Here is a 24,928-nt window from a genome sequence, read left to right as displayed (position 1 = left end):
ATTTCCCAGCTACACTGTTTATCAGCAGCTGTAAGTGCTGAAGAGCAGGGTGTGTGTGCATTTGGAATACCAGTTAACGGCACATCACTGAAGAGGCATATGGAAACCATGATGGGGACCTAGCTCCTCTTGCTGCCAAGACAGTGAGTGTAGCTCTGTAAGCTGCATGACGCACCACAGGCTGTATTGTGCAATCATTGGGTACAACTAGTCATGCTTAGATGGCATGCATTGCTGCAGGGGGTCTCAGAGCAGTGTGGGCCAGCTGTTCTTGAGCCCCAACATTTGATTCCAGTACACACTATAAATAGCACCTTTGAAAGTAATATAATACTTCTTGGGTGATAGAGGAAGCAAAAGGATTCCTTTGTGCTGTGAATAGCCTATTGTGGCTCTCATTGTCCTTTTTCTTTGCCAAGATTAAAAATGTCATTATTTGGCAGTTTCTGCATTCAGAAATTCCATTATTTTCTGAAATGGCAGAGGTAGAAAATATGCAAGCACCCTTTTTAGGCTGTAGCCGTTGAATGCACTTAATTGGCTGAAATGGGCTTCTCATGTTATTTCTTTCTTCTACAATTTTATTTATTTATTGCATTTGTGTGCTGCCCTATAGCTCGAGGCTCTTTGAGCGGATCACAGCACAATATTTTAAAAAATGCAACTAGAAATAAATAACAATAGCAACCAAAACCATATACTATAGTAGGATTGAAATACAATATAAATACAACTGTATTAATAGAACAGGAGGAAATATAAACACAGTATAACCAATAACAACAACCAATAAAATAATGAAACAATAAATCAGCAGCAAACCAAAAGTCTAATCTAAAAAACAGACACTAAATTTTAAAAAGTCTTAACTTGGTGCCAAAAGCAAGGTAAAATGGGTGCCAGGCACACCTCCCTTGGAAGAGAATTCCAAAGGTGAGATGTGACAACAGAGAAGACCCTTTAGCCCTTTTCCTTACTGATTCCTTCCATACCTCATGGGGGGGGGGTCATGAAGGAGGGCCACCATTGATGACCTGAGTGGTCTGGTAGGGATATATAGAGACATCCCAGTCCCAAGCCATTTAAGGCTTTGTATGTTAGCATGAGCATTTTGAATTGGGCCTGGGCAATGACAGGCAGCCAGTGCAATTGGCATAGGACCAGTGTGATGTGTTCTCTAGGGCCAGTCCTAGTTTGTAACCATGCTGCTCTGGTTTGGATTCATTGGAGACCATCTTCAAAGGCAGCCCTTCACAGAGCACATTACAGTAATCCAGGCAAGAGGTTACCAGCTGATGGATAACTGTGGTGAGGCTCCACTCATTCAAGTAGGAGTGTAGCTGGAAAATAAGCCTAACCTCCTGGCCACCGAGGCTACCTGAGAAACAAGTGGGAGCTCAGGGTCCAGGAGCACCCCCAATTGATGAAGCTTATAATTTAGGGGGAGTGCAACCCTTTCCAGAATTGGTTGGAAATTTCCCAGATGGACAAATAGACTGCCCGCCAATGGAACCTCCATCTTGTCTGGATTGAGCGTCACTTTATTAGTCCTTATCCAGTCCATTACCAAACCCAGGCACTGGTTCAGGACAGTCACCACCTCACCTGGGTTAGATGAAAATGAGAGGTAGAGCCAAGTGTCATCAACATACTGATGACACTTCAGCCCATACTGAGCATGAGGGACAGAATGGAGCCTTGTGGAACTCTGTGGCACAAATGCCATGGCACAGAGCAACAGTCCCCCAGCTCCACCAGCTGGAGACAATCAGCCAGATAGGAGTGAAACCACCTCAAAGCGGTGCCCCCGCCCATCCAGCCTCTCCAGAATGATACCATGGTCAATGGTATCAAAAGCCACGGAGAGATCGAGGAAAATCAGCAGGGTCACATTCTCTCAGCATAGGTCATCCCACAGGATGACCAAGGCAGTTTCTGTTCGAAACCCAGGCCTAAAGCCTAATTGAAATGGATCTAGATAATCCATTTCCTCCAAGAGTGCTTGGAGTTGCCCCTACCACAGCCCACTCAAACACCTTGCCCAGGGAGGGAATACTGGCTATAGGTCAATAATTATTTACATCCTCTGGATCCAGGTGTGACTTTTTAAGGAGTAGCATAACTATCACCATCTTCAAAGGGGCAGGCACCACTCCCTCTCCCAAGGAGGCAGTCACCACCTCCTGGATCCAGGGACAAGATCACTAAGAACAAAAAATCTTCTAACTCTTCACAAAATACTCTATTTCAAAATGTTCAAAACCAGTTCTCTAGCATATGGTTTCTACACTTACTGGGGTGCAGGACCAAGTCATGGATCATGCATGCATGCCTGCTGCATGGGCATAGAATGCGTTGTGAGGCTTTACCTCTTTACCTTTACCTGAGTACAAAATAAAATACAAACGTCCAGTACAAGAACAGGAAGGGTGGATTGAGCACTCAAAACTTAAGCACTCATTGTATATGTCCTGTATAGAATGACGGGGTCTGTGTCCATCTCAGACTTGTTGCCACATTTTACCTTGTGCAGAGACAACATGCCTGGGCCCTGTGTGATGCAGCCCTAAAAAACTACAGCTTGAGGCCTCTGGGTCCTCTCATTTCCTCTTTGAATTCAAGTTACTTCTGAGAAACTATAGGCTGTGTGGGTCATAGTGTTACAGATAACTAGAATCACAGGGCAAAATACAGCCTGAGACTGAAAATCCAAATACAACTGTATTTAACCACTTTTGAATTCTGTTGTCCCATCAGTTACAGACATTAGAGTTGTGTATAATAAGAATAGAAACTCTTGCCACCTGTAATTCTAAATATTCTGCATGCATTTGTATGTATTAAACATTCTAGCTGTTGAAATGAGTTTTTGCATGCCAAATTCAAATTGTTCTGAATTTTTGCTTCAGGATTCCCTTAGCCCAGTTATTGCTGTGCTTGTATTATCTGCTGCACAGTGAGAAGTGAGCTCGGACCTCCTAGCTCTGTTGAAATAGATTCATAGATAGATATTGGGTTAACTAACCCATGAAGTGCTGATATGTGCCTCATGCTCAAGTCACTTCCATTTACTGTAAACAATCTCTGATCAACCTGATCAGAGGTTTTCAGTGTGATGTGCAAACCCACACCAACAACTTAGCAGTTAACACAACAATAAACCATGGGTTAACCACTGGGCTTTTTAACCCCTTAAACAGGCTATTGGTCTGGATTTGCACATTATGTGTACAACCTTTGATCAGCATTCTTTTATGGAAACCCAAAACAGTTTGCACACAGTGCATGTACCCATGTCCTGTTGTGGCCTGTGAACCTGACTGGAGTTTGTTAGTCAACAGATGTTTTGATGTAGTAACTGCTGGATGACATATTTGCAAATAGCTTCTTGTAAAGACTGATTCCTATCTTCAGATTCTACCCCTACCTAATTAAGCCTGCAAAATACATATTTCTGCAGGAACCGTTGTGCCTTTTGGCTTGGATTTTGGTCTGAGGGATAAAATGCTGCTTACGGGGAAAAATGTACAAGGAAATTATGAGGAAAGTCTTTCATGAAATATCCAAATGAGCAAATTTTACATTGAGGTCAGCAGTTTTATCCAAGTCTGTAAAATAGCTAAGCAGTGTGGGAGCTATAGGGCAGATAAAAGGAAGTACTTTTTTCACAATGCATAGTTAAGCCACAGGATTTGCTTCCACAAGGTACAGTAATGGCTACACTAGGGGATCAGACAGATTTTATGGAGGCTAAAGCTATCGGTGGGTACTAGTACTGAGGGCTGAATATTGCTTCCATTATGAGCTGCTGTGTGCCTCTGTATGTCAGAAGCATATGCCAGAAGCATTCTTTGGCGCTTCTGTCCTGCTCGTAGGCTTTCCATGGACATCTGGTTGGCCACCATTCAGGCAGTACACTGGATTAGAGAGGCCTTTGGACTGCTCCAGCAGGGCTCTAATATCTGATATATCTGATAATGGGTTGAGCTCCCACATCACCTCACATGAGCTCCCACACCGCTTTCTCTGTGGTGGCGCCCAATCTATGGAATGTGCTCCCCAGAGAGGTCCGCCTGGCGCCGTCATTATTTGTTTTTCGGTGCCAGGCGAAGACCTTTTTATTCAAATGTTATTTTAATTATTAATATTTATTTATTTTATTCTTTGGCCAGGGCAACTTAATTTATATTGTTTTATAGGATGTTGTTTATTTATGTTTGTGAACTGCCCCGAGGCTTCGGCGAATGGGGCGGCATAGAAGTTCCCTAAATCAATCAATCATTCAATCAAAGCTGCAGGGACGTTTTACTGCCAGAGGCAGATTTCTCAGTCATCACATCTAGGCAGGCTTAACAGTCGTGTGTAGTATGGAGATTATATTAAAAATCTTCTGTACAAATGTAGATTAATACTTTTGGTCTTGTGAATGGTTGTTTGACCCAGGAGTAGGGGTGTCCATGTAATTTTCATTGCTCAACAGAGAATAAGCATTTTTCTGTTATCTTCTCTTTGCAGTGCTGTTCCCACGCCATACCAATGCTGCTGCCAGGGACAACACCATCAATTTGATCCACACATTCCGGGACTACCTGCACTATCACATCAAATGCTCCAAGGTACATGAAAAGGATATGACTATAAGGCCTTGCTTATTCCTGGTCATGTACAGTCTGATGTATCCTGTGAAAAGAATATTCTGCCTGAATATTTTATTTGTTACATTTCTGTCCCATGTTTCTCTCAAGGAGACCAAGGCAGAGTATATGATCCTCTTTTCTCTCTGGGAGGGTAGGTTAAGCTGAGAGTAACTGGCTCAGAGTTGCCCTGTGCATTTCATGACTGAGTAGAGATTTCCTGACTGTTGCCTACACCACTTTTACTGTTAGGACTGTGAGGCGGTGCTGCAGGAAGTTTCTCTTTTCAAGTACTGTCTTCATCACTGTGCCAAAAAAAAAAAAAAAAAGAATCCTAGTTGACCAAGAAGACAAGACGGTACGAGGCTTGAGTCAAGGTAGTCACACAAGCATTTGTCCTATCCAGGACAGGATTAATTGGCATATAAACTGTCACATATGATAGAATATGGCATGTCATACCAATGTCCACTGCTTGGGACTTCAGGTTGTACAAATACTGTCTATGTGCAACCTTACAATTCCATGGTGAGAGAGCAGCTGATTATGATTCCTCTCTACACAATCCACCCTTCTCCCCCCCACTCACACACACTCTCTCACCACTGAGCAAAAGGGTTGAGTGATCCTACAGTTCCTTTTGACATAGATGCCTCCCCCTTTTTCTTATATTACATTTCCAGTTTGGCAAAAGTGGCAAAACATAGAAGGTTAGGCTAAGAACTACATTTGCGTTGTCTCAGGCTTCACTTTTGGCTTTTGGTTATCTGCACATAACTTCTGTGCAAGCCACTAGATGCACATTGTTGTTGCCAGTTGTAATTTTAGACTGGGTAGATGCAGCTTGAATTTCTGAGTGTTAAGATGAAGCCCCTCAGTTCTCTTTTGTGTCTTCTTAAAAAAAAAAATACAGGCTTATATTCACACGCGTATGAGGGCGAAAACATCAGACTTCCTCAAAGTGCTGAATCGTGCCCGGCCAGATGCAGAAAAGAAGGAAATGAAAACAATCACGTAAGTATCAAAGGAGCAACTTTCTTCCCTCTGCAGCTAATGCCCTGTCCTGTCCATCACTTGGTATAGTGCAGATCTGGAGAAGAACAGAAGACCCTGAATAGCTTAGTTTTGTTCTCATCCCACAGAGAGGGTTGTGATGGTACTTTATGCATTAACAATAAAGCATAGTTTCAACTTTATGAAGACAGATAAAGGGATATTATTTCTTTAACTTTGCACTAACCTCTACTTATGTCCCTCTTTCCCCAAAGCATTAGGTGGTCTAGTTTATGATTCACTGAATTGATCCAGTAGAGTATTTTAGCACATCAGTGACTAACATACTATGGCAAAAACTTTCATGGTCTGCAGTCCACCTATCTGGTGCTATGATAAATATGTTGGTCTTCAGTGTGCTACAAGAATGTTGGTTTTGCGGCAAATGCCCTTCTGGAGATTATTACAGTTTAATAAATGGATGAAGCCTGATGAGGCTTCGTGCTTACCCAGTGGGCCAGTAGCCTAAACAAAAAAGGGAAAGGTGACAGTGTTGCCTAATTTGCTCAAGTCAGTGCACAGGGTGTGGTAAAGGGTTTCCAGGGTTTCTGGAAAGAAACAAGTGCAGAAGAGTGTCTTGTAGTGAAATTTTTCCCCCATGGCCTGGAGTGAAAAAAGAGACCACATGGCTAACTTTAGAGCAGTGGTTTTCAGCCTTTCTACAGCTGGGGACCAGCAAAAACAGGAAAACCACCTCGGGAACCACTGAGGCAGGAACAGAAGGCATCATACACCTAGTACAGTATTCTGTGTATTAGTTTCCAAGCTCAGTACCAAAAAAATGAAAATTCTTCAAAACAACTGGAAACCAAACAACAAAGAATGCCAACAAAAGAACAAAATACCAAAATTAAATGTAATCAAATACAACTGAAACTTATGGAAAGCAGCATTCAATTCAGACAAGGCCAATGCAAAATCCACTGCCGCCTGCCCAGAAGAATACTTGAAAATTGTGGCTGTAGTGTTGCCTCCAAGAGATGAAGCACTACATTGGCACAAGAAATAACTTGCTTTAATAATGAAATACAACTAACCCCACCCACTCAAACCCTCCCACACACCAGCACAGGTTGGCCAGGAAAACACAGCCAATACAACCCCAGACCAACACTTACCCCACCACAACTCAGCAGAAAAAAGTCTGGTCCTCAGGTCTCTGCCGAGAAGGTAGATCCAGCATGGCTCCCACCAAGCAGACCGGCAGTTGAAAACCACTTCTATAGAGGACAAGGATGAAGAATGTTTTATAAGCATGCTCTGGATCATTCACCTGGAACTTGTCAAAGGGATTGCAGTCCTCAGTAGTAAGTTTGCTGGGTGGTTAGCCATGACATCACTGAGCTAGGAACACAAGCATAGGCTGAACGCTGCATCTCTCGTGTTCCTTTTCTCTTATCCATCTGTCCCTTTTATTCTTGGTTTCTGTGGATGCACAGAACCGCCAGCATGGTGGTTCCTTTTGCCAGTTAAGTGTCATGCAGAGAGGCAAGCAGTTTAATTGAGGCTGCACTGGGGAGACTGGATAGTACTAGTGAGGAGATAGATCACTTGGCAGGTCTTTCAGCCCTCGCAGGCAGGCAGGCAGGCAGGCTGGCTTAGGGCCTTATGTGGAAATAAAGGAGAGTCTAGTGGGCTACAGATTAGGGCACTATCAACCTCTCTAGGAAGATAGCCACTCTCTGGCAAGGGCATATTGCTAATATCTGAGCCAGTTGTCCTAGTGATCTTGATATTGTGAGAGACTGTATGACCTGGGAGCCAGGCAGAGCTGCTAAAATACAAGCTGAACAAAAATCTCCAGATTTTGGGAGGCAGGGCAGCATTGGATTAAGCCAAACAGGACCCTGCTGTGAATCCCAAAGGCAAGAGGAGGACACAGCTATGGAAGACCTGCAGTTTGTTCTTAGATGTGTTAAAGGCTGACTCTGTCTTGCAAAGGATTCAGCACATATAACACCTTCTTAAAGGGGCATTTGGTTCAGTTCTTAGTAGCCCAACTTCTGCATTAGGCAGCCTTTGCCTATTGTATGAACATATGTATCCTCAAATGAGCAAGGATAGCTATCTTGCTTGAGGTGATTGGGTGTTGTGTCCTCTTGGTTAAGAACAAATGGAGTTTCTTACAGCTATTAAATCTTTTTTCATTGTTCTTTGTTTAACCTATAAAAATAGATCTATCTTTTTATCTTCCCTGTTCTTCTAGCTTCTGGAGCCTCATAGCTGGCCACAGCACTGAAGGGTTGGGTTTTTTTGGTGGGGGCCAGGTTGAACTTAAAAACTAGTGGTAAATTTAAACAGCTGTGGGAAATGCCTTGTGGTGTAATACAAACTCTTGCCTTTCAGGAAGGTCCTTTGACTTTCCTGGGTTTGCTGCATTTTTAGGAGAAGTTCTAGACTCTTCATTATAATCAGGTGGCATTTCCAAGTCTAACCTTACTCTGGTTTTAAGTGCCCTGACTGCAGCCTTGAATACGCCTTTACCTTCCCTCCAGTCTGAGAATGGTGCCCTTTTTGGTGGTTGTTTGCACTGTGTTCTCTATTTAGATCAAAGTACCAAAATACAAACAATACTGGGTACCACATCAGTTGTGAGGAAGTGTATTTGCATGAGTATACATAAAAATCTGCACTTCCCCCTTTAAAGTATATTGAAATAGGAAGCTGATTTGTTTCCTGGTTGCTGCTTCACAGAAAATTAGTGAAGGTGGTATTTGTATGACTGAATCTCCTAATTCCACATGCACATATGAATTTGCCTATATATAGATATATATCCATCCATCCATCCATCCATCCAAAGGACCTGGAAATGTGGCAGTTTTCTCCAGGAGCACTGTGTACACCCTGTACACTTTGTTCTCTTCTAGACCAAACTGGGGAAATTTACTCAACAAAAGAGTCCATTGCAAGCTTGCATTACCACAAATGTTTGTACAAAGAAGAAGAATGACTGAACCAGTCCACCCATGCTGCTTGGGCAGGCTGTTCCTAATTACAATGATAGAGGAAGAAGAGAGAAGCAGGAAGTTACGGTGTCTCAACATATGAAAAAGGGTAAAGCACCACTTGGAGAGACTAAGCGCAACAAGAAGAGCCTCAAGCTTCAATGGCAAAGAGTAGGTCACATGAGGGGCAGAATACAGATTCTGCACAAGATTGGGAAAGAGGAAGTAAAGGGTAGGTAAAGGGATCGTGTTTAGAGGAAGGGGGAACAATACCTTGGTCAGACACAATCACTTGGAAACCCTCTGTGGGTATAGGTTGGCCACCTTTATATCAGACTTGGTGCACATATTCACATATTTTGGGCTAACCACCTCAGGCCTCACACATTGTGGCCTTCAGTCCCTGTTAGGCTTGGCTAATAAAAGCAGTGATAGGGACACTAAATGTCAAAATAAGTCGTCATTACAGAGCCCCAGCAAGGGTATGGATTACAGTTTAAATGCAGAATTAGGATGGAGGACCATAGGTCAAGGGGGTCTCCATAAACCCAGACTAATCTGAGGAAAATACCAGATAGGATAGGGAACTTAGGGAAAAAGAGACAAGGAGTGGAAGCCAGCTAAATGTGGGGCTTATTTCAAGAACTTGATGTATCTCAGTGCTGCCCTCAGATCTTTAGCTTGTCCACTAAACGCAGACAACTCAGTTTAATGTTTACAGCCTTGACAGTTATGCTAGCCCATACTGAGGTGCTGCCGCCCCATAGAACCAAGAAGGGAAAGCTCAGGTAACTACAGCTCTATGAATGTGGCTGCATAAGTTCCCTTTCCCATACCCCTTCTGAAAGGCAGCTGGGTTCTTAATTGGTGGGTGGTGAAGGAGATGCAGGCGGAAAGCAGTATTGGGAGGCCTCATACATGGTGAAGCTTTATCTGGGCATACAAGGCAACACATCTTTCTGGTACCACAGGGCAGGGGGAAAGAGACATTCCAGCTCTGGAAATAGGAGTTCAGCACCAGATTGGGAGAGGGAGTGCTAGGAACAGTCTCAAGGAATGGGCTGCAAGCTAAGGAAACACCAAGTGGGATTTTGGAAGCACGTGGCTAAGACATACCAGGTGGTTGTCACAATGCAGCTAGAACAAAGACCATGATAGTGTCGCTTTAGGCACTTTGCAGAGACTCCTGACTTCAGCAAAGTTGCGTGATCTGGCACCACCAAGGCCACGTTTCTGAAAGTCTTATTACATGGTGGTGACTAGAAAAAGGAGTACCCAAACACACAACACATGAAAAAGCCATCTTGGTGGAACTTCTGGATAACAGCATATACTTTCTATTTAATACAACATGCATGTGTCTTGTAGTCTGGTATCATCTTTTGTTTCTGAATGCACAGAAATAGAATGAGAAGCTGCTTCTAGCCTCTGTGGTCTGATATATTCGTGTCTCTTGTCTTTTCTAAAGTTGTGAAAATTGCCAAGTAGTATTTTGGGAGAAAGGGGACTTCCTGGATATCTGAGGAAAAATGCAATTATGTTGAATTAATCCTCAAAACAATTCACTATCTTACTTCAGTTAGAAGTATTGAGGTTCAGTGGTCTGGAGCAGCCGTCAACCTTGTGCTTTCCAGACATGTTTGCACTGCAACCGCCAAAATTCCCAGTCAATGGCTGGATGGGAATTGTGGGAGTTGTGATCCAAATGCCTCTGAAGGCCACCAGGTTGGGGAAGGCTGGTCTAGAGTAAGGAAGTGATGGGCCACTCTGCTGAAAGGGCAGTAAGGTAAGATTCAGAAGTCAGGTGGTTGTAGGTGGTTAACATGTGACTACGGTGTAGCAGTACTGCACTAATGATGCCTCCGAAATTCCTGCCAGGGGGAAGACATTTGCATCCCGTTAACGCCTGGAGCAAGGTGGAGCTGGAAATCTGTGGCAGAAGGCTGGAGCACTTGCTACCTGATAATCGTAGCTTTTTAACATTGCACCTCTCTGGGCTCTTAAGAAAATAAATCCAGTAGGGTTATATTTTCTACACAAGTTTGGGAAGTGATCTGCGGAATCGAGCTGTGCTTGCAAGGACTTAATAGTTCAAACAAAAAACAAACCTTAATTCCATTTTGATCAACTTTACTTTCTTTCCTTCCCCCTTCACCTTTTCAAGCTGTTTTGCTTTGCAATATGTTTACCGGTAATGAGTTGCAGTATTTCTTATGAGAATAATGCAATATTAACTTGTTTTTCTTGAGTTTTTTGAGTTCACGACTCCTGTATCTGAAGAAATATTGTTGGAGTTCATTAATAAAGGAGATCTTTCTATCTTACCATTCATGATTTATGGGTATTCCTTTGTAGGTATATTAATTTATGCCCACACTAAATCAGAAAGGCATGTGGAGAAAACGCACACACTGTCCAGTTACTTCTGCTCAGTTTTTTCAGAAGTATCTTCTGATATCAGGTTGAAGTTTGACAGGATTTGGTCACAGAAAAAGAAACATGAATTTGGAAAAGTTAATCTGTTACTGTGAAAAAAGAGGAAATAGCCAGGTACATCTACAAATACAATTGCCTTCATTTATCCTCTTCTTATTATATCAAAGGGGTATGTTTGTTTGTTTGTTTGTTTGTTTGTTTGTTTGTTTGTTTGTTTGTTTGGACAACTTATGAGGTTTCCTTCCTGCTCTTCCTGTTTGGGCAAATGTGGAGCCGATCATGCATTTGTCTAGAATACCTAGCTTGGTCCTTGGAGGTGGGAGACATCTTTAACAGGATTACCCAAGTAGTAGGGCTGGCTGGAGAACTCTGCTCATACAGTTTTACAAAGAGTGATGGTTGTGAGAATGTGTGGAAAGCCTGTGCTGCATGCATGTTGCCCAGCCATATGGCAGGTCACATTCCAGCAGTTAAATCAATTAGGGTGAAGTATGGGAATTAGAGAAGAAAACTGACTGTACTGCTGAATACTTGATGATGCAGACTTTTCTCCAGGTATGCCCAATATAGTGGGGAAACAACTATCTTGGAAGAACATTGAGTGCCTTGCCTCTTTTTTACCTCTTCTGTGGGAGTTATTAAAGCTGCATTTCCCTCTACTCCATTAGTGCTATATGGAGCTAAGGCCTCAGTCTTAAGTAGATGGGAAAAAGTTTTGGCAGCATCTGATCATTGTAGTGCTGTATAGATACATATTTTATGCAAACTTCGATTTTTGGTTTCACAGATGCCTTTTTAATATGGATCCTGCCTAAGCTGTGTAGGCAAATTTCAAGACAGGATGTTTGGAGTTGCCAGATACTGTTTTATTGATCAATAGAAGATATTGTTGACAAAGGGATAAGCAAAATACACATCGCACACAGGAAGAGCCTAGTGAATCACTTCTTCGGATCTCTGTGCCACCACTTTCCCATCCACAATTTCCTGTGTGGTGACCACCACCTTCTTAATTGTCTGTCTTCTGGTATCTACAAGACAGAGGTGAATTAACTGGTTAGAGAGCAAAACCAAGGCTGGACTAGAGCGGCAATATCAGATGTCTGAGAAAGCAACAGCAGGAAGCAGTTGACTTCCAACATTTCAGCAGAGTTGAAACAAAAATGCATGCAGTTTGCAAATGGCCCCAAAATAAGCAACTCCCTCACTAACCAGCAGTGGCACAAGATGGAACTACACACTTCAGAATTCAGAAAAAGAACCTTTTTCCCATTATGTATAGAAAGTTTCAGGTGTGCATTATGCCTGTTCATGGAATAACACCCTTGCCTTGCTGTACTATGTTCCTGCATACAATTCCTCCCCAGCTTTCTTTCTCCTGGAGAAGAGGCAAATGGCCGTATTTTCTCATTGAGGTCACAAGCAGCTGTTGACAGGAGATTTTCTGTAGAAAGTGCTACAGTGGGGGAAAACGGTCACGAAGTCCCTTTTCTCCTGCATTAATTTTTACCTTCAGCTCACAATTATAGCAGCTGCACAGAATAAAGAGGATTCTGTTTTTAAACAAATCACAACTAGGGGAAATATGTTCCGTCAGTGTGCACATATTAAGTGACTGGAATGGACATATGGAGCAGCTAGGAGAATCACAGTACAGGATTAAAGGATTAGTAAATTGTGTGGACAGCACAGATCTGGGATCTAAGTGTACCAAATGATAGGGTCTAAGTGTAAGACTCCATATAGGGAGTGTCTTAAGGAATGCAGCTACTTCTGATAAAACCAAGCAGGTCTACAATGGGTCAGGGCATGCGTGAGTGGCAACCTGCAAATCCTGCGTACACTGCCTTTAAAGGTAAGAGAAATGTGATGCAGTGGTCTCAAACTTTTTAAAAAGCATCTAACAATTCTAGAGCCATCATCTATCCTAAGGGTACCTGTGCAGTCTCCTCTTGAGGTTGCAAGTGCTGTTTGTCAGTGAGAAAGGGCTAGGCTCCTACCTTGTGCATGAATCTGTTTTATTAAAGTGTAATGGCTGTGCCATCACCCAGTGATGCACAACACTGACTTGCTGAGGACAGACCCCTGGTTCTGCCACCTTCCATGGGACAGTATGTGCTTGGCATTCCTGTGGATTTTAACAGCAACTCCGTGCAATGATTTTGGGTGCTTCCAGATGAAGTCTGTTTTTGAAAAGCACAAACCCTGGGAAAGTCTGCTTGAACTGTGGGATGGGAGATCAGGTAGGCAAGCAGTTTGCAGGCAGATGCAGAAGCAGGTAGCTCTACACTCTTGTCTCTCTACTACTACATCATACTTACCTGTTTTCCCTGAGCTCTGCAACTCCCCTCTGAAAATACAAAACATGGCAGGTGTTTGTGTGCTCAGCCTGAGGGCAATTTGCATGCCAGGTGTGCTTCCTGCTCCACATTTGCATCCATCTATTCCTGCTGGACCAGCTTCTGCCCATTACACTCACCAGCTGCCTTATCTATGCTTGGGCAAGTTAATACCCCGGAAGTGTGTGGCGTCAAGAAACATGAATGGTCTGCCGCAGCCTTTTATCAATCCTGAACTGAGAAAACAGGGCTGCCAAGCCCAGGTCCCCCAAGGTCTCTGCTATTTCTGTGACGGTTTCAAAAGGAAAACTTCACTAGAAGGCAGGTTTTCCCATCCTACTGCAACAGGGACAATAAGCACCCAATGGATTCCCCCCCCCCCCGCCTTGCTTTCTCCTAAAAATGCAAGCAACTTTAAACCATGGCTTCAAATCCATGAACCAGAGTTTTTCAGTTCAGATATAACAAGAAGCCATGGCTAACAGGCTTCCTGGTTTGTTTTCCCACTCACATGAAGGGACGATAGAAACAGGAGCAAAGAGGCAATATGCTTGAATCCTGCACAAATCCTGGTTTCTTAAACCAAGATTGGATAGTCCAGATAAGGCCACATCCTGCACATTTTTGTTACTCAGAAAGAAGTATTTCCAGATACATGCATCGCTGGAGAACTCTATTGTATAGATGCATACATCCATGCCTTAAGAATTTTGGCTCAGTGAATGACAGACAAGAATGGCTAACCAACTAGCAGTTGGAAGTTTTTGGAGACAATAACTCTACATCAAACATGAATGAGACAAACACATTTGGAAACAGGCAAATGCTCATCAGGCTAGTTACAGCTTCTTGAGCATAAATGTATTGGGCAACCCTTCAAAATAGAATTGTGCCTGTGAACATAAAAATGGAAGGCCCAGCCCCGGCTACCTGACTGTTGCTCCCTCAATCAAGTTGCGATAGTGCTCAATCTCATTCTCAAGCTTGCTCTTGATGTCCAGAAGGGTCTCGTAGTCTCGGGCCTGCCTCTCCAGGTCAGCCCGGCAAGCTGCCAGGTCATCTTGCAGCTTGGCAATGACATGGTTGAGATTAGCCATGTCGTTGCGATAGTGGTCACCAGTGTTCTTCAAGGTGTTCTCCAAGGTTTCTACCTGTAGCACAGAATGGCTTGTGTTTGGGGAGTGAACAACACCCGACACCCCCTGCATTACAAGAGTGATGCTCTTCTTGTGTGGTGGAGGGAGGGACAGGGAGGCATGTATGGTGTAAAAGGGCTTTTGTCTCTGGAGAGGTACAGCGAAGGGAGCTTGATTCATTTTTCTACAGCATTAAGCGAAAACAAAGCATTCAGTATTGGCCAGGCCCCAAAGCAACACAAATGCTCTCCCTCTACGATTACTTCCCTTAGCTAAATGAAGCTAAAATATGTTCTCCTTTTGGACAGGACCTCCCCGCCCGGACCCTTTGCACCTGTGTCACATGGATTCTCGGGCTTCTTTCATCCTGTCATCTTCTCACTGACAGAATCAAATAGTTCTGGGCAGAATGTGAGAATTTCACTCCATTGTGTACATCCTCCCAAAAGTAAAACAAACAAAAATGTCCACAAAACTGGGCAACTTGGAAAAAGCCTGTCTGCTGAGGAATCTACAGGTGAAATTCAAAGAAATCGAATTCATTTGATTTCACTGTGGATCCCCCTGACATCTTTGTGTCCCCCCACATTCAGAACCCAAGGCACCATCCTATGGACTCCTATCTTTGCCCTGGGGGCACCTAGATAGATCGGAGTCCCAGCTTTTGACCCAGTCTTGACCTAGAGCTAGGACTGGTCTCAGAAAGATTCCTCTGCTTCCCACAGCTGGCACAGTTCTTTGTGCCCACTGAGATGCAAAAACTGAAGACCATTTTTAGGCCTGGCACAAAGGAAGGCACTTGGGGGGTGGAATGGGGATGAGCAAAGTTCCACCATCCACTGATGATTCCTGGTGGTGCCTCAGCCAGCCTCAGAAGGAGAAAAATATTCAGTCAGTTGAAATTAGCTGTTTACATGTATTGGAGGGTGAGCAAACCACAGAGGCAAACCTAGCCTCTGTCCTCCTCTTCCCATTCATCAAATGTCCATAATCCTCCATATTTGCAGTAGAACCTGGCTTCAAGGGACATGGGTCAGCATGTCCATCACACCTGAGGGTAGCAGGCTAGCTTAGACTCTGACTGAGTTCAAACAACACTAGTCAATAACCCACACTCGAGGGCTGAGTATGGGTTGAACTGTGTCTTTGCATGGCTTGACATTGAACATGATTGAACATCATGTCTGAAACTAGCCAAGATAGCAAACCATGGCGAACAACCCATCCTTCACAACCTAACAACAAACCACGAGCTCTCTTCATGGATTGTTCATGCTAAACAGGTCATGACTTGCTGGCATAGCTGGACCAGACAACACTGTAACCCACTGAGAGTGGACTACCATGTCATCTGAACCTAGTCAGTCCCTGTTCTGTCCTCCAACACCTTCCCATTGCAGCTCTCTGGACCCCATCAACTGCTGGCCCTATCAGTCCTTCATTTGCTCTTTCTAGATCCCATAGACTGCAAGGCTCCCAAGATTTCTCAGGAATGTGGAAGGTAGGCCACCGGTTGTATGTCCTAATTCTCCCTGAGCTGTTAATATTCCAGGAGGACAAGCTCTGCCCTCTCGACTAAGCTGCCAACAAAAGGCAACCACAGGCTATTCTAGGAGTTGTGAGGGAGGAAGAGTGACTCCCTTGCCATTTTCTGGAGAGTCTGCCGCTCGATCTCCAGGCCTTGCATCTGCCGGCGAAGCTCAGTCAATTCATTCTTGGCTTCTTCCAGGGCTTGCGTGTTTACAGCAGCTTCCTGGGACATGGAGTCAAACTGCAAGGAAGAGCAACAAGAGCACGGGGGAGAAAGATGGAGTGGGGGGGATCTATGCTGTCTCCATACCCCACCCTGCTTGGTTCCCCACTTTCCTCACCTTGGTTTTGTACCAGTTCTCAGCATCAGTACGGTTCTGCTCAGCCACTTTCTCATACTGATTCCGGATCTCAGCAATCATCTCACTCAGGTCATTCTTCTGTGGATTATCCACCTGCACCGTTACATCAGAGTTGGCCACCAAAGCACTGAGTGCCTCCACTTCCTGCAGGCAGTCAAGAAGAAGAGACTTCCTGTTGTATTGCTGAGCAAAGGTGTTGAGCTCATGCCTGAAGGCCAAATCCAGCCCATCTAAGATCCAGATCTGGCCAGCAAGAGTTCATCATATGGCCACACCCCCTTCCCCCAGGTCCTGCCGTGCCCTGCCCTGCCCTCCCTCAGCCACTGGAGTTTTGGTGGCTTCCTGGCTTTGGCGGAACCTTTTTCCCATTCTAAAAGATTGAAATTCCTTGTCTAAGGTTTAGGTAACAGCAGTCAGATCTCTGAAAGCATGCAAATGTGTGGGGGCCTGCTCCTTTTGCCCTTGGCCCCAGCCACCAATGGAGCATGGCCACCAAAAGTTTCCCTGAAAGTGGATGTGGCCCTTGGGCTGGAAGGGGTTAACATGCCCCCTTGTGGAGGTTAAAATGGCTCCCCGCACAGCCCTTGACATAGTCTCTTCATCCCCATAGGCACACTAACCAAATGCAATGCATATTCACGTACAGGTATGTAGGTAACAGAATACAACGCATGTTCTTCCATGGGTCATGTGTTTTCAAATGTCAGATTGTAAGCACCTCGGGGCAGGGAAGCCACCCTCTTTTATTTTGTGAAAGTGCCATGTTGTGTTGGTGTGCTAGATAAAGATGACTCGGAGAGAAGCTCTAGTGTAGGCGCACAGCACCACCTTGTTTTGTGCAGACAGAAATCAGTGAGCTGAGAGAGGGCAAAAGGGCCCAGTGTCTTGGCCTCGCCATGACCCTGATCATCACAGGAGGGTTTCAACAGAGGAAGCCCACACTTCGGTCCTGCAGTAACCATGCAGTGCAGCGGTCTTTCTTGCCCTGTTCACAGCTTTCCACAGATGACTGTTCTCACTTTAGAAATGAAGCTTTTTCAGACACTCTCGTGGGAGTTAAAAGGGGAAATGAAAGGAGGCACTCTACTAAGAAAAACCCTCCAGCACCAGAAAAAGATCAGCGTGGAACTGCCATGCAATGAGTACTCAGGGGACTGTGTGTATTCTGTGTCTCCTGTCCCTCAATGATTCCAGAGCCTGTGAGCAGGACATGTTCAGGGCAGCAACGAAATCGAGGCTTCGGGCCGGTCTAGCACCACCCCCGCAACATGGTGCCCTTCAGAATGGTTGGATTATGGCTCACATCTTCCCCAGCCAACAAAGCCAATACCTTGGTGGCTGGGGTGATGGGAGTTGTAGTCCAACCTTTCTGGAGGGCACCATGTTGTGGAAGACTAGTATGCACTCTAATGTAAGCGTAAGTGCCTTTGAACTCCATGGAACTTACTTCTAAATGGACATAGGACTGCGCTGTAAGTTGCTACCAGGAGGGAATGAGGGGGCAGACCTACAACTGAGGTTAGGATATTCATGTGTCCTCATGTACAAGGGCAGTCCTGTACTTGAAGGGAGCCATCAAAGGGCAGCCCTCTATTGTAGGCATCCTTCATTGGAAGGGCTGTCCAGTCTGAGCCCAGTTTAAAGATGATCAGCCATAGAAAGGGAAAACAGGGCCTTGATGTCTCCAATCAAGAGTTAACAGGATACGACAGCCTACGGCAGAAAACAGGTGAACAAGCTTGAACAATGCTTCCGTATAATATGAGAAGAATGTGCCAACGGACATTCCCACGGATTGTTTTCCACCTGGGTGCCTTTACCTCCTTGTGGCTTTTGCGTAAGTGAGCCAGCTCCTCTCTGAAGGACTCCAGATCCCCCTCCAACTTCATACGGAGAAAGTTGGTGTCATCGATCATTTTGCGCAAGCCATGGGTGTCCTTTTGCACGCCGTCACATGCAGCCTGCTCTACTTCCAGCCTGGTAAAAGGGAGGAAAAGCAGAAAGGAAAGAACAAGATGCGGGGATTAAACATGTGCACTTGGCAGTGATCACTGAAGGGACACAGTTGATCCTCACTTCTCTTTTTGTGCTCAGGTGCACGTGCCTCCATTAAAGGGCTGAGAAGAAGCTCATGAAGTATAAAAGGCACATGAATGAAGCCGCACTTCCCTTTCAAACATGTCGAAGTGGCTGCTGGATCTTTTTTTACTGTCCCAAGTTTTGCTTTGTGCTTTTTATAGTTTCATGGCTTCACGAAGCCCTGTAGATCAAATATATGTGTATTTCTTCATCATCAGTTTCCTACCCCAATATTAAGCTCAAGAACTCAAAGCAGCTTGCATGATAAAGAGCATGTGTTAAATATGCCCACTCAAAGGACAAGAAGAAGCAACCTAAATGATCCCGATTAAACCGGCCATAATAATCCTAAAACTGACACCCACCCAATAGGAAAACAGCAGGCAGCCCCATAATCCCTCAAAGCCTAATGGTAAATTGGACCTCATCCCTACGTGAGTAACCCTCCAGGAGCCTCTGGCCAGTGGTGGACCTGGCCAGAACCAAAGAAGCGGTAGGTCAAAGCAATACCCCTCCTTTCTCCTCCCTTCTCTCTCTTTCCCCCATCCCAGGTCAGCTTTCAGAAGGTTCTAGTTGTAACAGGCAGCCCTTAACACTAGGCATAGGTTAAGCTACCCAGTTACGAGTGGTTAGTGCATATCTGAAAAGGAAATGCAAATCTACGTGATTCACAAAGGTCAAAGCATTCTGTTCCTCTTGCTGCACATGTGTTTTTAATGCTGTATACTCACAAGCCAGACCATAAACTGAGCGTTTTCTATGCCAGAACTCGACGTCTATCAAACATTTTGGCTAATGAAATGGCAACTTTTCAGGATGCTGAATAAATTGTTTAATTTTGTGGCAACATCAAGTCTCCCATTTGTTGAATCATCTCTATTTCAAAGTCCAGATGTTAGAAATACAGGAAGTGCTTCCAGTTTGGCTATATTTGTCCTTGCTCCTGAAATTCATTTTACTACAGAAGTTTCAACTAACATCTGTTTAGGGAACAATCCCATGAGGTTTCCCATAACCTGTTAAACTTGGAGAATTAGAAGCATCCTATGCAGGATGGGAGGCTGGTAGAGGCAAAGGCCACTTTGCATCTTGCAAAGCACAGGGCTGGTTCCGGCCATCTAAGCGTTCGGCTGAGAGTGGGTGGGAAAGGATGCAAGGGACCCCTCGGAAATGCTGCATGCAGCTGGAGGCTGCCCCCCCCCCACACCCACACACACACCGCCCTGCCTCCAAAAGCCTGTCTCTGGGGCTACTCTTGCAGTCTTGGAGCGACAACCCCCGGGATCGTTTCAGCACCAGCTGCAAGAGCGGGGTGAGGTAATCTGGGGCTCAGGGTCCCTACCTTAACCTCACAGCAAGTTTCTGAGATTGGAGCAAAAAATCCTATGCCCATCATCCTTTGCTGCCACATGGCCCTGTTAAAGAGCATGAGAGCTCGTGTGTTTCAGCCTCATATCAGTGCTGCTCAGTGTTGTACCAAAGGAAATGTACTTGCTTTCCCCATAAACCCATCATATCTGAATTTGATATGAGTAAGTGAAGTGCAGCAAGGGTGTTAGAGTAAAAGGGTGTGCGGGAAGGGCCATGAGAAACAGACAAACAGGCATGCTTGGCACAAAGATTCTGCCTTCATTCATCATTATAATTATTATTTAAATTATATCCCACTTTCTCCCCAAAAAGTCACTCAGACAGACTAACAGTAGAAACCTTCAAAGAAATACAATTGACACAAAAACACAGACAATATAAATAAAAAGCAATAACATTCAATACTCCCTGCAAAAAAACCCTTCAGTGGCAAACGCAGCTTAAATTTCAGAGCTTTGTCTGAATAAAAGATGTATTTGATTGCCAGCAGAAGGGCCGCCCTAGTTTACCTCCTATCAAAGCTGTTTTTTACAGAAAATGTAAACATAAGGACTAGAAGCAGGGATGGATGGATGGATGGATGGATGGATGGAAGGAAGGAAGGAAGGAAGGAAGGAAGGAAGGAAGGAAGGAAGGAAGGAGGCCAATAACCTCAAGAATCCTAATTCTATGTCAAGTATTAAATTCAGTGCAGAATTTCAGGGGATGAGAAAACTTGGGAGCACCTGACCTCAGAAAGGAATATTCCCCAAGAAGTGTGATAGCCAGTTAACACTGACAAGTTAATGAGTTACGAGTTAGTGTAAGCGAGTGTGTTTCAGTATGAACCCATGAGAAAAGAACAGCATCAAAAAGACACTGCCTTTTATTCAAAATCCTTTTCCCACATACAGAATAGGAATTCTTTCCCATTCTGTCCCAGACTTCCTTGTGATGTCTTATAATTACATGCTCAAGCTAGTCTAAATCAGTATCCCTGCAGGGAGGCTTTTATACTGCAGCCCCCAACAAGACTGGAAGCAAAACAACTTACTTATGGTTGTAGTCATCCGCTGCTAGTCTGGCATTATCGATTTGCAGAAGCAGTCTGACGTTCTCCATATTAAGATCTTCAACCTATTCATGGAAAGGGACAGTTGTCTATCAGCCATGTCCATACAGCGCAACTCTATGGCAAAATAACCCCCACTGTTGCAAACCCTGAGGAACTGTGGACAATTGAGGTTTCTAGCCCCCATGCCTAGAAGAGGACAATTTACCCCTGAATGTGTAAGAAGCCAAGAGGAATTAGAAGACCTGGAGGGCAGAGCTAACTGTAACACACACACCCCCCCCCGGGCTGCCCCACAATCTCCCTGCATCCATGTTGCAGGTTACATAACACTTAAGCAGGGCATTTGTGTTTATTCTTTAATTTCACAGTGGCTTCAACTTCAAAGCATAGTAGAGCCATGGCTGGTGCTGATGCGATCAGCAATTCCCTGTTCCCTCTTGGAGGGGAGGATTAATTTGCCCAGCAGAGGGTCCCTGTTGCAATGCAAAGTATTTTGTTGCAAACGGACAATCAGGACCCATCGACTTTAGAGAAGACCTGCTCCTAGTGGAGAAAAAAACCCTCCCCGCACCTTCCTGCCCAAACTGCTTTGTTGATGCCTGCATTTTTAAACACTCCTTGGGGGGCATGGCTTAAAGAGCCTCATGATGAGTGCCCACACTTCCGAATTTACCACTATATCACTGGTGATTCTTCCATGATATTTGACAGCAGTGTGACTCAATGGAGCTGTTTGACAGGCTCCCTTCCTGTTCTGCTGACCAGAAGTCTATCTAGGCAAATACGTTCTCGCCCCACTGCTGCCTGGTGTTGGCGCCTGGTCCCTGCTGCACTTGGGCAGCTTTAGCCTTGGTACTCAATGGCCTTACGGGGAGTGGAAGGCGTTCTTCAGATCACACGTATTACTTCGAACGGCCTTTGAGAGAAGCCCTCTTCAGAACGTGTGTTGCTACCTTTCCTTCACAAGCCTTGCTGCATTTGAGGGCCCTCCTGAACTCACTGGCTGTTTGCCCAAAGTCCTGCTCTGATGGCAGCTCTGCTCCAGGGCTTCACAAGTGCGCAATGGTAACAGCCACCCCCTGTTGTTCACCTACTGGGAGGAGAGTGTCTGATGACACAATCCTAGTCGTGTCTACTTGGAGGAAAGTCCTGCTGAATTCAGTGGGACTTTCTCCCAAGTAGTATGGGGATAGGATTGCAGTCTGAATATAGAGGTAAGGAACATTTGAGCCTTGGCAAAGTTTGAGTGCGAGTTATCATACAAAAAACAAAATGCAAGATATGAAGCTTGGTTTAATCGACTGTCATGATTTTGTCCTTACTTATTATCCTATCAATTCCACCTTTCCAACTCCTGTTGAAACCGGCTGGCACTTGGACCTGAAAGTGGCTCGCAGCTTCAATGATAACCTGAAGTATTTGCAAAACGAATTAAGCTATTTGTTTCAACAGATGGATTCTTGAAGCTGGTTACTACATCATAAAACTGAGGATTTGGAACTAATGGCTGTTTGTTGTGTGCAGACCAGTGGAGGACATTTGTGAGATGCCATCGGGTTGATGATTAACTTGCTGGTAATGAGAATCTGAATGAGTGAGTATTCAGGTCCAGGCTCTTGCTCTCTCACATTAACACATCCGCATGCTTCTTCTCCTGTGTGCTGAAACAAACCCAGCTGGATCATGTTTCATGGGAAACTAAATCAAACCTGCTGCTCTCAGAGGCCAAACCTGAAACACCAGCCTTGTAACAAATAAATACATACATAAATCAGCTATTTTCAAATATCTTTGCAGCAGCAAAGCCTTTGATAGCAATTGACTGCGCTGGCACATTGGCACATAATGTTGTCACGAACTTTCCAACTACACACACCACGGAATGTCTGCAGCCCAGTTTCCATGCGGGAAGGGAAAGTTAACAGTTTATCTGCGAATAAAATATTTCACAGGTCTTAGGAACATTGGTATTTATTGATTACGTTTCTATACTGCCCAAAAGCTGATGCTCTCTGGGCAATTAAAACAATAGCAGACAACACTGATTATACTACACACATTTAAAACTACTGTATAAAAAATGTGGTTTTAAATTTTTTTATGGGCAGTTGGAGGACTGGGGAAAGGCCTTAGGAGGCAGAAAAAGTAAAGATGGAGAGTCTAGAGATAGCATGGCTGAAGAAAGGGTACAGCATAGAAAGTAGCTGAGAAAAAGGAAGCTCAGGAAACAAAGCCAGGCCTACCATTAGACAGAGTGAGATACCCATGCCAGGCAGCCAGTGGTGGGGAAGAGAAGCAGTTGCAACGTGTTGAGAGCAGAGCTGTATGTGCCGTATGGCCTGCTGCTAACCTGATGCCCCCAGGTGTAGTGGAAAGTACCGTGTTGCTAATACTGAACTAAGATGCCACCGCCAGTTTGTACATGGAATTGGGGGCAGATTGTGTGCCACTTTGGGAGACAGAGTGTGGGAAGCAGGTTCAACCACCCTTGGAGATGACCAGTTAAAGTCAACGGGACAAGACAGGCATAAGCAATGATTCTCACTGATTTGAGTTGTCCACTCTAAGGATGACCAAGTCTGTATCCAATCCAATATTTCTCTAGAAAATGGAGGAAAAATGCATTGCTCGTGTTCAGCAGATCAAGGGCTCTCTAGGCAGAATGGCACTTATAGATTAGCAATAAGAAACTCAGGAGCTGCTTATTGTTGTTCAGCTTTGAAAAACCTCATATATGAATGGAAGGATTCCCATCTCACCACCCACCAAACCAAGAGTTTAGATTTCTACCTAGACCCTCCCAAATTCAGGCTTTGAAGCCGGCAATAAAACTACTGCAGATGTACGTTACTGGAGGAGAGGGCAGTGTTTCAGATGAGAAGATTGTGTGAGTTTCTGAGCAAGTTTTTAGGGTGTGTCCTTTTTGGACAGACAAACAAACTGTACAAGGAAGAAGTCCATCTAGAAGGATGTTGTTTGTTCACAAGTGACAAGTAATGGAAGCAGGAAATAGCTGGGTTTTGTTTTTTGCCTTAACTAAGCTCTGTTGACAAAGCTGCCAAGAAAAGGGGAAGGGGACTGTACTTGGCAAGGCTCTTATTTACTTTAGCTATTTACTTTCTGGAGTAGCAGGAAAAACTTCTAATGGATTCCCTGTGCTCTCAGCCACTGCACTCTTACTTCTCCTAGAAGGAGAAGAGGTGGCACTACTTTCCCATGCTATCTCTGGGGCAGCAGCTGTCCAAACCCTTCTCCCCGCTCCTCCAGCTGCCTGGATAGAGTACACAGGAAGACCTGGCTGTGCTGATGCAACAGCCCAGAAGGCAGCTCTGTCTGGTGCAAGAGGGAAAAGCAGCTTGAGGCAGAAGGTGCTCAAACAGCCGAAGCGGGTTTTGCCAGCTGCACCTTTTGGAAGGCCCTTGGGCAAGACCCCCTCAATGGGCCCCAACAAGTCCGCCTCCTCCCTGCCATTGTCACCAAGTTCCAGGAGCCCCGTTCTCTTTCTTATGATGGCTGCCACTTGCTTCCTTGCTTGCCTGCCTGCCAGTCAGGCAGGGAGCCAGTGCAGAGGTAGGCAGAGGTGGCTCTGCCCCTGCTTCTCACTGCCACTGATGTCTGAGCCAGAAAAAGAATCAGGTGAACAAGCAGACGAAGGCCAGGAGCAGCTTCAGGAGTCGCTTGCCAGTGGCCCCCTTCTGAGGCAGGCCCATGGGCCGTGGGCAAGCCCCCAGATAGGTCTGCTGGTGACCCTGGCCTCGCAGGCAGGGGAGAATCAGAGGGGTTCCAGAGGAGGCTTCGGGCAGGCATTGACACTGCTCCGCTTACAGGTTTTCGCAGGGTGGAGGGGAAAGGCCCAGCTGACAGCACCTTCAGGTGGTAGCCATTCCACAGAGTTCCTTGCATGTTCGTTCTTACCAAACAACATCCATTAAGGAAAAGATGGAATATTATTATTATTATTATTATTATTATTATTATTATTATTA

The 24,928-nt window shown here is 44.8% G+C and overlaps 2 protein-coding genes across 2 annotated transcripts in view; one reads left to right on the top strand and one right to left on the bottom strand.

Moving 5' to 3' along the window:
- ARPC2 (actin related protein 2/3 complex subunit 2) overlaps nucleotides 1-10,959 on the top strand; it is a 36,703-nt gene extending 25,744 nt beyond the window's left edge. Inside the window, exons 8-10 of the mRNA XM_044438162.1 lie at nucleotides 4,516-4,616; nucleotides 5,548-5,648; nucleotides 10,514-10,959. Coding sequence (XP_044294097.1) covers nucleotides 4,516-4,616; nucleotides 5,548-5,648; nucleotides 10,514-10,538 — 227 coding nt within the window. The 3' untranslated portion in view covers nucleotides 10,539-10,959. The remainder of the gene's footprint in view (nucleotides 1-4,515; nucleotides 4,617-5,547; nucleotides 5,649-10,513) is intronic.
- A 367-nt stretch (nucleotides 10,960-11,326) lies between these two features.
- LOC123027541 (keratin, type I cytoskeletal 18-like) overlaps nucleotides 11,327-24,928 on the bottom strand; it is a 17,307-nt gene continuing 3,705 nt past the window's right edge. The window contains exons 2-8 of the mRNA XM_044438475.1: nucleotides 20,922-21,004; nucleotides 18,259-18,415; nucleotides 16,418-16,582; nucleotides 16,192-16,317; nucleotides 14,341-14,561; nucleotides 13,393-13,421; nucleotides 11,327-12,102 (exon numbers count right to left, since the gene is read on the bottom strand). Coding sequence (XP_044294410.1) covers nucleotides 12,005-12,102; nucleotides 13,393-13,421; nucleotides 14,341-14,561; nucleotides 16,192-16,317; nucleotides 16,418-16,582; nucleotides 18,259-18,415; nucleotides 20,922-21,004 — 879 coding nt within the window. The 3' untranslated portion in view covers nucleotides 11,327-12,004. The remainder of the gene's footprint in view (nucleotides 12,103-13,392; nucleotides 13,422-14,340; nucleotides 14,562-16,191; nucleotides 16,318-16,417; nucleotides 16,583-18,258; nucleotides 18,416-20,921; nucleotides 21,005-24,928) is intronic.

Source organism: Varanus komodoensis, unplaced genomic scaffold (assembly GCF_004798865.1).
Source record: "Varanus komodoensis strain SLA01 unplaced genomic scaffold, ASM479886v1 scaffold32, whole genome shotgun sequence".
In the NCBI taxonomy this organism is placed as follows: Eukaryota; Metazoa; Chordata; class Lepidosauria; order Squamata; family Varanidae; genus Varanus; species Varanus komodoensis.
This window is presented reverse-complemented; position numbering and strand designations above follow the sequence as displayed.